Raw genomic sequence first — 15,802 nt, 5'->3', positions numbered from 1 at the left:
AAGAGGGGATTTCTCTTACTTTAGGGAGATTTTCTTCTACTTCCTGTTGTGTGTAAAGGGCAGGAAAAGGGAAAGCTACCCAATGGAGCAGACACAACAAAAAGTAAACTAACAGGTTTAACCATTGCATATTCCGTCAAACAAGAAATTGTCCTTTGATGCACATTTGCAAACATTTTCATGAATGTATTTCCTGCAGATGCTGCTGTGACTTATTATATAACATCGTGTCTGGACAAAATACAGAATTACCCGCAAAACATCATATTGGAAAGGGTCACTCTGTTGATAAGTGGACTTCTGTCCTCTGTGGTCATAAAATAAGCATCTGGGAAATACTTTTACAACTAGAGGAAACCTGCATTGATCACAATGACATAGGAGGGAGAGGCAGGAATTCTCAGCAAGCCACATCATCTGTCCCACTTGTCTATAAATACCAGTGATTCTTAGAAGCTGTTCTAGGAACAAAGCATCAATTTGTTCCCAAAATTGTAAACCTATTATTTAGTGAATCATTGCGGGACATTCCTGTAGTACATTATGAAGTCAAGCAGATGGCAAACCTCTGTCATACCGAAATAAATTGATTGTCTTATAAGCCATATTTATCCTCAGCACCTGTATATGTGAGATGAACAGGTAGAAAGCTACGACTCACTTTACTCTTTCAGATGAACATGTGAGTAGGTGTAAGGTATTTGCAGTCAGCAGATGATATTCTGAGCTGTGTTTGCAATGTTCTCAGAAAAGTAATTTCTAATTTAATTGTATTAAATGTAAAGTTTTATGGATAAACCATGAGCGCTACTTACGAAACGCAGTTTCCCCAAATGCCCCGTTATGGAATAACCCCACACTGCCTCATATTTTTAGACTTCCTAAGCCAATAGCCTGGAAAAAATCTAATATTCATTTAGTGAAGGATGTCACTTCAGACCCATCCATTCACCCCTTTGATTACTTTGTTTCTAACCACAATGTTCCCCCTTCACCCCTTTTTCAGTACATACAGTTGTCTCATGCTTTCAGTAGTCAATTCCCTTCAGGGGAAGCTCAGATGGTGTCTTCAGACCTAGAGAGACTCTTAGATGATGACCTTTGGAGAAACCTGCCTCCGCCCTATATGCACACCTTCTCATTGGATCCTCACCAGAGTTATCGGCGCTTTGCCAACTCTGGTCCACTGATGCTCCTGAGTTGGATCCCGAGGACTTGGGTTTTACTGTTCCAAATTCTGGTCTCCCTATGAGACAGTCTTCATTCCGTTCAAGGTGGTACACAAGGCCTATCTTACCCCCTACCATCTACATAAAATGGGTCCTACCCACTCTCCGGCATGTTGGCAGTGTGGCAACCCTAAGGGGGACTTCATCCATATATTTTGGTATTGCCCGGACTTAAGTTTATATTGGTTGCAAGCGCTCTCTACGGTTCATTTAGTGACCAACATTCCTATCTCCCTTTCCCTGAGGGTTTGACTGTTTGGTCTGATGGAAGATTTAGCTCCTAGAGTGACAGAAAGAACCCCTGATTGGTCTCTTATTGTTTTATGCAAGGAAAGCAATTGTTTAAGGCTGGAAAAAACAGGCCCCTCATTTGCCCTTTTGGAAACAGCTGCTGAATAATGCACTCCCCTACTATAAAGACAGGTATGTCCACAGGGGTTGCCCCAAGAAGTATGATAGAGTCTGGTCCAAATGGCTAGCAGAACCTTTCACAGATGTGGACAGTTAACACCAGCTCATCCTAGTCACAGTCTCCTTTCCCTAGCCCAGTGAGGCGTCTATTAGGATATCCTGGGTTCCCGACATGGCCAGGGCGGTCTGATGTACACAGGTCTTACTAGTGGTTTAAGTTACAAGATGTTACAGTCCTTAAGGCTACCATGTATTATACATGTTGCATTGCATTTGCACCCCTGTGCGAGCTAAGTGCCCTGTGACAGAAAGGTCTTATCTGAGGTGTTTATGTTCCAAGTTAAAAATTCAATAAAAAGAGTTAAAAAAAAAAAATTAAATAAAAGAAGTTTTATAGATAAACCATGACTAGAAGGGTAGATTAGATACTACAATGTTAACTCCCTTCCTTCTGCAATTTTCTATGAGCATTTTCCACATTATGCCCCACTGAGAACACATTAAAAAATGTCCTCACATTGAGAGTCAGCAGCTGACATTTTGCGCAGCAAGTGGCTCTCAAATCCAAGTAATAAAGTTTATGTCTGGACAGAAAAAAAAAAAACATCTCTGCAGTACAATCACATCTTCCTACGTTTTATCGCTTTAAAACTACTCTCTAGTAGTAGAAATTAAACCCTACCTAAACTCCCATGTCATTCACCTAAATCCATTGTCTTCTCTCTTGTTCTCTGTACAGGAGATAAAGCCTTTCCTTGGGTATCCATGCCACTGCCTGCATGATATGGACACTTTTTTTGGCTGTTCAGTGGCGGGGTTCTCTCAGGATCCAGAAGAGAAACTTGCATGATGACGTCAATGAGGGGACCAGCCAGCATGGGCGCATCTGTCGTACTAGATTACCCCTTCCCCATGCACAAAAAGGACACCGGAGAGGGTCAAAGACAATGGATTTGGGTAAGTAAAACACCCCTTCACAGACATTTAAACAATAAAAAAATAATAGGTGAAAGTGGGGTGAGGTTAAAGCAGGCCTTGCAGATGACATGCAAAGTCTGCTTTTTAAGGGGATTACAACTTCCTCTTTTAGAAAAGCAGTATAAACCACAGACCTAAACCTAAACTTTGCTTTGTTTGAATTCAACCGTCTGCAGTAAGTACTGCTCTATAACTTGTAGAGTGTAGAGAGCAGCATATCCACCGTGTAGGGCTGAGAAAATAAAGGCTTCTTTCTATCTGTCCTGCCTAAATACAGTCCGAGTTTATCACTCTTGGGTTACTACAGCAAAAAGGTGGTAGCAGTAGAAAAGCCATTAAGGTGATCGTTTATAATTTCTATCAATATATACTCTGGTGTCGGGTGTTCGCTTACCTTTTCATTTCTTCTGTGCTCTCTGCCGACTGTTACCAATTACATCGTTCTCAACTATTTCTAAGGACTACAGAACCACACCTGTTATGAAGAATAGGAAAAGGCTGGGGGTTTCACTCCTATCCTGTTTCTGCTGTCCTGATACAGAGCAAGCGTTGTCATTCTACGACAAGAAGTATGATACTGGAAGAATTACCAGATGAAAATAAACGAGAAAAAAAAAAAAAAAAAAACTATTGCAGCTACCACATCTAAGGACTGGTAAGCAACAGTTTATTACATTTTTGTTCTGGCATTTAAATATGCTCTAAAATGTATGTAAACCCTAACAGTGAACTCCTATTCTCAAAAATGTATGTGAACCCTAAAGCCTAGCACGCATGGACCGAACACCAATAGAAACCAGTGACATTCGGCCCATGTGTATTGTAGCTAGTCTGACAAAAGCCAGCCAAATGGCCAGCTTCTGCTGGATGAGCATGCTGGAAAACCAGCAGCCGACTGCCTACCAATCACCACTCTCAGCCAATGGCTGACAGCGCTGACTGGAGTGTTCTGGCAGGGGGGCAGATTGCTGCACTAACATTGGATTGTTAGTACAGAGGCCCCGACCTGAGCTGTCAGTTGTTTATTTTTCAAATAATGATGGCCGTGTGGACTAGGCTGAATACACAATTGAAAATGCTTTGTTATATCACTGCCTACCCTCCTAACACATCTTCTATCCTGGGGCTTGTTTATATTTGTGGTCCCCTCTGATGAGCAATTCATGGTCAATCACTTTTCCACAGATACAGTAGTAGTGATGTGTTGTCACCCTAGGATGGGAAGCATATTACTGGCAGGAAAACAAGGTGAAAATAAATAGAAAGAAAGCTTGCAAATGGAAAACGAATGCAATCACCACATCTAAGAACTTAAGTAAGCGTAAGCTGCAATGTAATTTATCACAAAAACGAAGAATTATACTTCATACAAGGTCAACACCTCAGATAGTCACAGCTGTTCGAAGACAGACAAAACATCTATGGTGGCCCAAATGAGGAAAAAGAAAATTGCAGTGGTCCAGAGGAGGTACCCTTCCAGGCTTGTAGGTCTAATCTGTAGTAAAAAGCAGCACACATTTAACCCCTTGATCACCCTAGATGTTAACCCCTTCCAGCCAGCGTCATTAGTACAGTCACAGTGTATAGTATTAGTACTGATCAGTGTCAGTGGTGATGTCAGTGGCATTTAGTCAGTTCCCCTCAGTGTCTGCGTCAGTTAGTCTTAGATTACCTGCTGCATTATCGCAGTCACTAATCCCCGCTATTTGTAGTATAAAAAAAAAAATGTATACTTCCAGCATCAACACACCAACGTTTGGAGGCACGCTAAGGCTCATGCAAACCAATACCCTTATTGATTTTATATATATATATATATATATATATATATATAAATAATTTTTTTTATCTCAAAGACATGTTGCACAATATATTTTGGTCAAAATAAATTAAGAAATTCAATTCAAAAATGTTTGTTTACATTGCAAAAAAATAAAAACCCAGTGATGATTATATACCACCGAAAGCTCTATTTGTGTGAAAAAAATAAAATACGGTAAATGTTTTCTGGGCACAGTGTCACATGACCCCACAATCGCCAATTAAGTAGCACAGTGCTGAATAAAAAAAATTAAATGGCCTGGTCATGAAGGGGATAAAACCTTCCGGAGCGCAAGTGGTTAAAGGTCCTCGCACATCAAATGTAAAAAACAAACTATTTGCTGATCAACAAAAAACGTTCCATGTTGAACACTCATCTCTGGTCAGCAAAACACATTTCCCCATCTGATTAGTAAAAAAGCAGCCGCCTAATCTTCATTTCCTCCAAGACAAGAGACACTTGTGAGGCTCCATAGCAGCAGGAGGTGGCTAGCATCCAAAGCTGGTATTAGCCAAGGGTCACTTCAACAAAAAAACAGAAACACAGAAACCTGGCCTCTTTGCGTATCTATTTCGGAACTGGAGAGTTTTTGTTAAGGGGCTGGTTGGGAAACAAACTCCAAGGCTTCAGCAAAGAAACATATCCTAAGGCACCTCTCAGATCTACAATATACAAAAATGTATACAGGTAGACCCAGCTCAGGACAGGACACCACTTTCCAAGCTTTGTTCTATTAGATGGCTACTGGGGGGATCGTGTTGAAATCTCTACTTTGTATAGTGCAGCAGTTTAATGCATTGTAGAACAACACTAATAGGAAGCACTATGGAAAATATTTCTTTCACCTGGCTGCCTCTGTGTGTACTGTATAATCACTTAAAGCGGAATTATACTCACCTCCCTTCCTCCAGCGATGCAAAGTTCTTTTGCCAGCATCAACAAATCCAGCTGGTCTTCTTCCAGGTTCAGGATCTTCAGCCATCTTTATTGCCTGTGCCGGGATGATGTAACCTTGATGCATGAAAGCTGAACTCCACACATTTTTTTTTCTACTGCAATGGGGCTGTGCACATGGGTTAACTGTTCGTTCTGTCAAGGGGCGAGCAGAAAGCTGTATACTCACCCGATCCTTCGCTCCAGTGGCACACACTCCATCATGATCCAGTCCAGTGGTGGACTGTTTGATGTCTTCACATCCAGAGCCAGTCAATAGGTGTGACGACATCAGGAACAGTCCACCGAACAAGACTGCTAGACCAAAAGGGGGTTGTGGTCAGGAGCCGTAGGGACCAGTTTTGTGCTGGGAGGATCAGGTAAGATCTTCACTCTCAAGTTATCACACTAAGTAGTAACCAGATCCTCACGATACTATCTCCCATATATTAATGGATACAAAATGTGTGTGTGTTTCTCTAAATGTAGACAAGCAGCCTAAAATGTAAAAAAAAAAAAAAAAAAAGACAAAAGGGTGGTGGGAGCCATCGGTCAAGAAATGTATCACAAAAATAAAGAAATATACTTTATACGGGGTCAACACCGCAGATAGTCACGGCTGTGCTGTAAAGGAATACATTTCAACTCTATGTTTGAAGACTGAAAAAACACCTATGGGGGCCCAAATGAAGAAAAAGAAAATTGCAGTGGTCCAGAGTTGGTACACTTCCAGGCTTGTAGGTCTAATTAAAACAATCCAATTGGGGTTGTGTATAAGAGTGTATTCCCCAATAGCTGTTGCCCGTAGGACCTCCCTCGCACTGTACTAGATCCACCTGATGTCATGTGGCAATGGTGGCCTATCTATAGGTTCCATGTTGGATCTTTATAATTAGACCTACAAGCCTGGAAGGGTACCTCCTCTGGACCATTTCAATTTTCTTTTTCTTCATTTGGGCCACCATAAATGTTTTGCCTGTCTTTGAACATTCAGTTAAAATTTCTTCCTTTACAGCACAGCCGTGGTGTTTACCCATATGAAGTATACACTGCACATGTATACCATCTATCATAATTTGTGGTCATCCACAAGAGTAGCCCTTGGAACAATCCCTGACAAGCCAATTTGTGGACTATATATACCCCCTTCCCTCGTCCCCCATTTCACTTGGACTTGGTTAAAAGAGGGGGAACCACACCGTATTGTTCACTATTTTTCTTGCATTTTGGTGGGTCAAATACATGAGCCTTGGTCATGGAGGGGTTAATTGGGCAACTTTAAATGTTAAAAAAGTAAACACTTGAGAAATTTCCAGGAAGAGCAGTTCACTGTAAATAAAAGTTTAATGGTTATAAAAAAAACTAAAAAAGAGGAAAACAAAAGGAAATATTTTATAAACACGATAAACCTGGCTCTATCACCATCCATACTTATCCAGCAGGAAACAACAAAGACAACCACAGAGAAACATGCTTCTCCTAATGGAGAAAAACAATTGCCACCTGATTATTATTAATCAACAACCACGTTCAATGATTAATCTGAACCAAAGGGACGTGAACTGAATGTTTCCTGATGAAACTAGTATTGTACAGCTTGATGAGATACAAAATAACTGCAATGTTTATATTCAGCATTGGGAGGCAACAGTGGATTAGATCATCCACCAGCCTTATTATAGCCTTAAAGGGATATAGAATTTTTTTGTTATTAACACAAAAACATGATATACTCGCCTGCTTTGCAGAACAATATTGCACAAAGAAAAAAACCTCTCTTTGGTTTCCCCATGCAGGCCCTCTCTTTCGAGTGCTCCCATAGCCAGCTGTGTGCTATCAGGCAACCCATGCGGGCACGCTTCCAAGCCAGTCTGTGTGTGTCCATAAACACACAAAGAGCGGCTCCGCCCCCACCTCACAGGATTTGGCTGACAGCAGCAGGAGCCTATGGCTCCCACTGGTTTTAGTGAAACCTGAAAATCCAGGAAGAGCAGAGTAGGGTTGTTTTTTTTTACCCCAATGAGTAGGAAAGCAATAAGGTTAAAAACACCTAGACAGTGTTTACTATGCTTCAGTTTGTGAACAAACAGGAAGTCCCAGAGCAAGAAAGGTGCTTATGAATCTGTATCCTCAGTCTCTTTCTCTGTCTCAAATGTGAGACATCAGGAGCTGTTTAGACCCCTGATAGTTTACCAAAGCCTCACCAACAGTGCACTTAAAAAAAAAAAAAAATGTAATACATAAATACAATAAAAAAAAGGAAAGAAAAATAAAAACAAAAAATACAAAAAAAAATGAAGGGCTTGTTCACATGTGCTTCAGAGAGTATTTGACAGGCAGTGAAGAACCATATTTCCTACCGTCTGCTATAACCCCACACTAATGCACCACAACCACATGCTTTGCATAGCACTGCGGCTGTAGCATTTTAGTGAAAATTTGACATGTTCTGTGGGGGCCCTTGTCTGGTAGGCTGTATGGGGACCAGTGGTTTCTAACAGCCTTGGTTTCGATAAGCATGTACACTTACCCAGCTACAACACCTGCCTCCCAACACTGTTGAGCCCTTACTAATAGAACCCAACTTCTGAGGCTGGGCACCAAATGGCAACGGATGTAAAGTTATTTCTTTAATCAGATGGCATTTAAAACATTTGCAGCCAGTTATTTACATGCACTTCAAAGCTGTACTAAAATGACATCCCCCTACCCCACAAACAATATTACCAGAATGTGTCCAGTTTACAATATAAGTTCTTACCGTGATTTTGGTCAAACCGCCAAGCAGGCACGTGTGCATTGTGCTTCAGGGTGCTGTCAGCTGGCAGGGGCACAGTTACATAGATCGGGCCTTGTACCAACACGTCCGTCTTATTGCTGCTGAGTAAATGGATGCTAATGGCTGTGACTGGGATGAGATCAAACTTGCTGCTGTTCCCTGTGAACCAAAAAGATCCAGAATACAATTAAAACAAAACAACTCTGTAGCAGAGCCGGTTGCTGATACCAAATCAGGCACATGTTAAACTGGTATTTTTTGGGCAGTGTATGGCCGTGTGTCTATTTTTGTGGCTTAAAAGGGAACTGAAGCTGTGACCAAAGAAAGGGCAAGCAGAAGCAAAGGCCTAGTTTCCAATATTGTCTGTGGTCTCTCGGCAACTGATCTTCCCCCCATTGCTGATTTACCATGGCTTGTTCTGCGGTGTGGCTGTGTATGGAGGTGGCCATCCTGGTGGGGGCAGGGCCTCGCTTTCTCATGTCACAGGCTCCAGCAAAAAAAAAACAGTAGTGAGATCACCAAACATTACTCCAAATCTCCTGAGGCTAGCAGTCAGAGGCAGCAGTGCCTTAGATTTCACACTGCAGATATATAGATATGAGGCTGTAGGCATAGGAGTTCCTAGGCACCCTCACATACCAGGAAGTGCACTGCTACTTTTCAGGAGGCATTCGAGACTAAAGATACGTTTTTCAGGGTACTGCTTAGGCCCAAATTAAATTTTTAAAATGTTTTTATAAACACAGCAAATCTTTACTTTTTTGCTTTCAGATCAACTTTAGGAATTTCATTTAAACAAGGTCCCAGCTGTACTTCAGGTCAAAAAGGGCAACAAATCCTCACGTAGTTTCCCAATTCTCTGGGATAAAAGGTGTAAGTAGTAATTGTTACTATAATGTTGTTAGATACTGAAGTACTATGCTCTTATTCATGGAATTCTGTAAGGCCTTAATAGACACAATGTGGCCCCCTGAAGCTTAATTGCAGTTAAATTGGTCCACTGTTTCAGTTGAGGGACCAATGTAGACTAAACAGCTACAACATCATTTTTTATTGTATATTATGCAAATTTCAAAAACTCATTATTGGTCCTTCTATTTAACAAGCGACCAGTACGGAGTTATAAGATGGTGCAGGTTTGTTCTTGGCTTTCAGTCCTAAAGTGGAGACTTGCACAATAAATCACATCTGATTTTGGGGCTCCAAGACCTAAGAGAACATCTGAAAGCGCAAGTAGGCACCTGCGGTTGCATGTTTTTATTACGGATGCCAATTAAACTATTTCAATTTGAGTGCAGGGGTACCTTAACTTCAGGTTTTTCATTAGAGAAGTCACAGTTATGACTATCCTGCAGTAAAAATTTGCTCATTTATTATGGATGCCTCCTCTGCATTATTTTCTATGTCTTGCTACAGTAATACTGCAAGTGACTGCTCTCTACTGATCCTGGAAAATGATGACTATGGCCAGCTCTCTACTGATATTGGGAAAATGATGACTATCAACTAAGAAAAGCCAGTTCAACACATTTCAGCATATTTCCAGGCACTGATCACAATAGCTATCTACTGCAGCCTACTTATATAGAGATACCATTTTGAATTTAACTGCTACATCAAGATGCCGCTATGGTAAGCATGTCAAGTTAAAGAGGGATTCAACCAACAAAAAAAAAAAAAATATTAAAAGCCAGCAGCTATAAATACTACAGCTGCTGACTTTTAATAAATAGACACTAACCTGCCCCAGGGTCCAGCGATGTCAGCAGCCGAGACCGAACGATCGGGTCTCGGCTGCTGCCCCCGCCATTCTAGGTGAGGGAATCAGGAAGTGAAGTGTTGCGGCTTCACTTCCCGGTTCCCTACTGCGCATGCGCAAGTCGTGCATAGCACTAGGAATGGTCCACGCTGTCTCTGGGACCCGTGGGTGTCCCAGCAGACAGCGCGGCGGGACAGGACTCCCGTGGGAGTCTATGACCGGAAGTGGGTGAAAATACCTGTCTTAGACAGGTATCTGCACCCCCTCCCCCCTGAAAGGTACCAAATATGACACTGGAGGGGGGGAGGGTTCCGATGAGCGGAAGTTCCACTTTAGGGTGGAACCCCGCTTAAGCCTGCAAGTGGCTAGCTGTAGGAATGAGGACTATGGTCAGCTCTCTACTGATCCTTATAGAATGATGACTATGGCCAGCTCTCTACTGATCTTGGGGAAATGATGACTATCAACTAAGAAAAGCCAGTTCAACACATTTCAGCATATTTCCAGGCACTGATCACAATAGCCATCTACTGCAGCCTACTATATAGAGATACCATTTTGCATTCAACTGCTACATCAAGATGTCGCTATGGTAAGCATGTCAAGTTAAACCTGCAAGTGGCTAGCTGTAGGAATGAGGACTATGGTCAGCTCTCTACTGATCCTTATGGAATGATGACTATGGTCGGCTCTCTACTGATCCTTATGGAATGATGACTATGGACAGCTCTCTACTGATCCTTATGGAATGATGACTATGGAATGATGACTATGGACCGCTCTCTACTGATCCTGGAGGAATGAAGACTCAGTCAGCTCTCTACTGATCCTGGAGGAATGAGGACTATGGTCAGCTCTCTACTGATCCTGGAGGAATGATGACTATGGTCAGCTCTCTGCTGATCCTGGAGGAATGATGACTACGGACAGCTCTCTACTGATCCTGGAGGAATGAAGACTCGGTCAGCTCTCTACTGATTCTGGAGGAATGATTACTATGGTCAGCTCTCTACTGATCCTGGAGGAATGATGACTATGGTCAGCTCTCTGCTGATCCTGGAGGAATGATGACTACGGACAGCTCTCTACTGATCCTGGAGGAATGAGGACTTGGGTCAGCTCTCTACTAATCCTGGAAGAAACGGGGACTCTGGTCAGCCCTCTACTGATACTGGGGGAATGAGGACTATGGTCAGCTCTCTACTGATCCTGGGAAAAAATGACTATTGTTAGCTCTCTACTGATCCAATGATGACCATCAACTGTGAAAATCCAGCTCAAAAAAATGTCAGCATATTTCCAGGGATTGATCACCAAGAGGTGTCTACTACACCCCACCATACAAAGATAGTATTAATCATTTAACTGCTACATCAAAATGCAGCTTTTTGTACTGACATTCCACAAAGCAAGATTTCAGTTTTTTTAATTTACAAATCACAGTTAGGTAAAGAGATATTTTGATCAGCATTCAACTCCAGATTAAGCAGGGAAGAAGTGAGGGCCTTGGCACACCTGTAGTGTGTTAGCATGCACCAAGTATGACATCCGACTTGGCCATCTTGCCAAAATCCCATTCAGCAGCAGAATGGGGAGTGCCAGCTTTCTAACCGAGTTCTTATAACTACTAAGCATACCCTTGTTATTACGAGTCTGGCTTATACATACTGGCAGCTAAGTATGACTTGCTGCCGTCCAAGTAACAATTTCCACATTTTAGTATTTCCTCTTAAAAAAGCTAGCGTAGCAAAATACCACATTTCTTGACATCTGGATTAAAAGACTTCATACTTGGAAATTAGTTAAACTATGGCTGTTTACAGAGTTATTGCTGCCTAAGGCTAGAGCGGCCTCTGCCACCTACAAGTAGCTCCCTTCCCTTCACATTGTTGCCTGTACTGCTCCTGTACAAACTGGGGAAAAACATGAAGATGCGGGAGGGGTTATTTAAAGGATAAGTACGCTTTAAAGTCAGAATCACACCACACAACTGGCCCTCGCAGCTAAAATTTAATTTCAAAGGGAACATAACCTGGTATAAAATGGGCTTAAAGTAATTCTAAAGGCAAACTTTTTATTTCTTAAAACAACATATCATTTTTACCTGCTACATGAATTTGCTTTGTACAGAGCAGTCCCGATCCCCCTCTTCTGCCCCGTTGGTGTTCCTGAACCCCCCCCCCCTCGCCAAGCACCTCCATAGCAAGCCGCTTGCTATGAGGGCACTCTCCCCAGCCAGCTTTATGTGTCCATAAGACACACAGAGCGTGACTTGGCCCCATCCCATGCTACCTCCTCACTGGCTGTGATTGACAGCAGTGGGAGCTAACGGCTGATGTTGCTGAGCCAATGAGGAAAGAGAACCGAGGGAGCCCCTCTGCTCTCATGCACATGGCTGGATCGAGATCGGGGTCAGGTAAGTATTTAAGGGGGGCGGAGGTGACGGGCAGTTGCTTGCAGAAGGTTTTTTTTTACCTGTATAGAATACATTAAGGTATACCGAAGGTGTACCGAAGAGTATAAAAAAAACCTGAAGAAGTCACGCGACCATGACGACATGCCTTGGGCGGAGTCGGCGACATTATGCCAAAACCAGAAGTGATGCAGGAGCTGCGGCCCCGCTGTCAATAATACAGGCAAATACAATACAAATACAATATTTGTCTTTTCATGTAAGTGCATTACTTTACAATAAAAGCTGTATTTTAACATGCTACACGATGAGGGTATCCTGTGTTGTGTGAGCCAACCTCATGGATTTAAAGGGTCATACACCTGCAATGTGGAAGAGCTTATATCAGAAGATCAAAGGGAGCAAGGAGGTGTGGAGTGGAGCCTGGTTTTGCCCCCTAGTGTGGGGGAAGTGTGGTTTGATCTGAGATTCACGGGTCACACTTGGATGTGAGCGAATTTGTGAACGGTGGTGGGAGTCACCTGCATGACGAAAGGGTTGACACAAAGGGTGGATTATCATATATTAACTGTTTATCACTGTATGGAAGAAGAATATATGAAGAGACTTGTGTTTATGCATTTTTGTTACTGCACTATTTTATAGATACATAGGCACAAGGACAATTTCTATACACACACACACACACATACATATATGTGTCACCTCATCTGACACAGAGCCACCCAATGCCATTCAACTGTCAAAAGAACGTTGAATGATAAAAGACATCAACTTTTACACTCTACCCCAGGAAGGGGTAGAGTGTAAAAGTTGGAAGAGTGTTGTTGAGGCTTTATGTACAGCTTAAAAACAGATATCCAGTGGCAACAGAAGGGCCATTTGTTTTTTTGTGTTTTTTAGGTCAGGTCAATTTAAATTTTGGCCTATTGATGTCTCAAGGGCAGTGGCTGCTACTCAAGCTGTCTCTTGAACATAAATTCCCATGTGCTTAAACTGAGAACTGCAATCGGATCTTACAGAGCCAATGTAAAGTTTTCCCCCCCCTTTCCCTTGCAGGTTAATGTGGCCACAGGTTGGGGAAGGCGTCAGGTAGGGGTGACCTCATGGTGACCAGATAGACTATGGTTGTAAGTCTAAAACCGGCCATACACAGTTTAAACCCTACTGAACCGGCTAAAATTCGAACCATTAATGGGCAGGCTGAATGTACCAAGTTGATCGATCAACTTGGGTACACAACCAGCCTGCCTAATTTGCTTGCGATTCTTGCAAGCAGCTGCTATAGCCATTAGCAATAATCACTGTCTTCTCTCAGCTGGGCTGGCTTTCCCCGCCCACTACCACAGCCTGCAGGAGGGACTCCCCTGTCAACACTGTCTGTGTTGATAGGGGAATCATGCAAATTTGCACAGTCTATGGCCTGTCTTATTCATTAGCCACCCTGGGGAAAAAAAGCTGACTTTTAGGTATGATCTTTTTTAACATACACACATTGGTCTGAAGTTAGACCACGCTGTAGTCAGAGCTACTACAGCGATCTTCCAGGTTTTGTGGCGAGACACTTGGTACTGCCACCATTCACAGAGGACCTTGTGTATTTTTCAGTGAACACAAAGCGTCCTCTGATTGGTGTCACTGCCCCATCCTCTTCCCTTCATAAAATCAGAAAACATCTTGTATTCGTTGAAACAAATACAAAGCTTCTGTAAATGGTGACAGTGTTCAGCAAGTGACCTACTGCAGTCAGTGTGCAGTGGCTCAGTGCAGGACCTGGAAGATTGTAGTGATCACTGTAATAGCACTGAGTACTACAGTGATCATCAACCTCCACAGAGCCCCTTGGGTATGACATATGCATACTTATAATGGCCCACAATGAACCAATGTAAGTATACAACTAAAATCATACCTGGAGTTCAGCTTGGTTAAAAGAGAAGTATGAGGTTAAGTTTTTATCCAGAATCATAATTACCGATGTTGCATCTGTCCCCAGGTGGATCTAAGACTGAGAACTGAGCGATCCAACACCGCAGATCGCTCGGTTCTCACAGCTCCCGAAGCAGAGAGCTGTTGACTGTCACCGGCTCTTTGCTCTACCCCCCACGCTCACTGAAGAGCTGGGCTGTGGAGGGGGTGGGAACAGGAGCAGCCGGCTTAGGCGCTCAGTGGCTCGCTGAGAGGCTGAGCCGGGTGACGGTCCATGCATGTGGGTGGATCCCAACTCCACTGTCGCGATCTTGCCCAAGCCTAGACCGTCTCTGTGACGTCAGCAGACAGCAGACTTCAGCTTGCTGTCTGCTGAAAACGGATAACAGGTGTGCAGAACGAACTGCACTCCTGTAATCCACAGAAGTACAGCAAAACAAGCTTTGGCTGTACTTCTCCCTTAAATAAAAAACAAAACAAACCATCTAAAAATCAGGTAAATTTAATCCCCCTTGCTTTTTACTTTCTGAAGAGTTGCCAAAGAGATTCTAGGTTTGTTATTATGCCATATTAATTTAGTGATTAGAATTCTTAAAGTTCTAAAATATGCTGGGGGTATATATATATATATATATATATATATATATATATATATATATATATATATATATATATATATATATATATATATATAGAGGGAGCATCTGAAACTTGTACATGATCTTCGGAAGTATCACCTTTAGGGCATTAATCCGCCCCATCCATGATAGGGGGCGTGCGCTATCCTTTTTATTTCTATTTTTATCTCCTCTAGTAGTGGGATATACCGTATTTTTTGGACTATAAGACGCACTTTTTCCCCCCGCAAATATGGGGAGAAATGTGCCTGCGTCTTATGGTGCGAATATACGATTGGCACCGCCCCCCGCCGCGATCCAGAGGGCTCTGCGGCCTCGGCCTTAGGAGAGGCTGCGGCTTCGGCTTAACTCCGGAGCAGCGGCCATCTTGGTGCACCCACCATTTGCAATGTCATCACTCCGTCATTTGACGACGCCGGTTCCTCTCTCCCCTCTGTGTACAGATCTGGGAGGGGAGAGATCGGATGGCAGCAGCGCTGTGGGCTGCATCTGTAGTGCCCACAGTGTTGCTTTGTGACAAGTGCAGTCGCAGCCATCCCTCCATACTCTGCCAATACCCTACCATACCCAGCCAATACCCTGCCATACCCAGCCAATACTTTCTATGGTAATGGTCACTCTGCATTTTCTATGGTAATGGTCATTCTGCATTGCATGGGTACTGGAAAATATTTTAGTACACCATTTGGTTCAGAATATTTTTTTTCTTGTTTTCAACCTCTAAAACCTAGGTGCGTCTTATGGTCAGGTGCGTCTTATGGAACAAAAAATATGGTAGTTTGCTTGATATATTTCATCTGGCGATGCCATTAATTTAATCCCAAAATATTTTATTTCCACCCTCCTCCAAGGGAATGGAAATTCTTGTTGTAGACTCTGTTCCTCTTTCGATTTCATATTTAATATTTCGG

At 42.7% G+C, this 15,802-nt stretch overlaps 1 protein-coding gene across 1 annotated transcript in view; it reads right to left on the bottom strand.

Annotated features, from left to right (window-relative positions):
* Positions 1-15,802, bottom strand: part of FAM171A1 (family with sequence similarity 171 member A1) — a 174,740-nt gene that overhangs the window by 41,497 nt on the left and 117,441 nt on the right. Inside the window, exon 5 of the mRNA XM_077490850.1 lies at positions 8,135-8,311. Within this exon, the coding sequence (XP_077346976.1) occupies positions 8,135-8,311 (177 nt within the window). The remainder of the gene's footprint in view (positions 1-8,134; positions 8,312-15,802) is intronic.

This window comes from Lithobates pipiens, unplaced genomic scaffold (genome assembly GCF_037356315.1).
Source record: "Lithobates pipiens isolate NorthernLeopardFrog02 unplaced genomic scaffold, aLitPip1_a1.2 Scaffold_19, whole genome shotgun sequence".
Classification (NCBI taxonomy): Eukaryota; Metazoa; Chordata; class Amphibia; order Anura; family Ranidae; genus Lithobates; species Lithobates pipiens.
The sequence above is the reverse complement of the archived record's forward strand: the minus strand, read 5'-3'. Positions and strand labels throughout refer to the sequence as shown.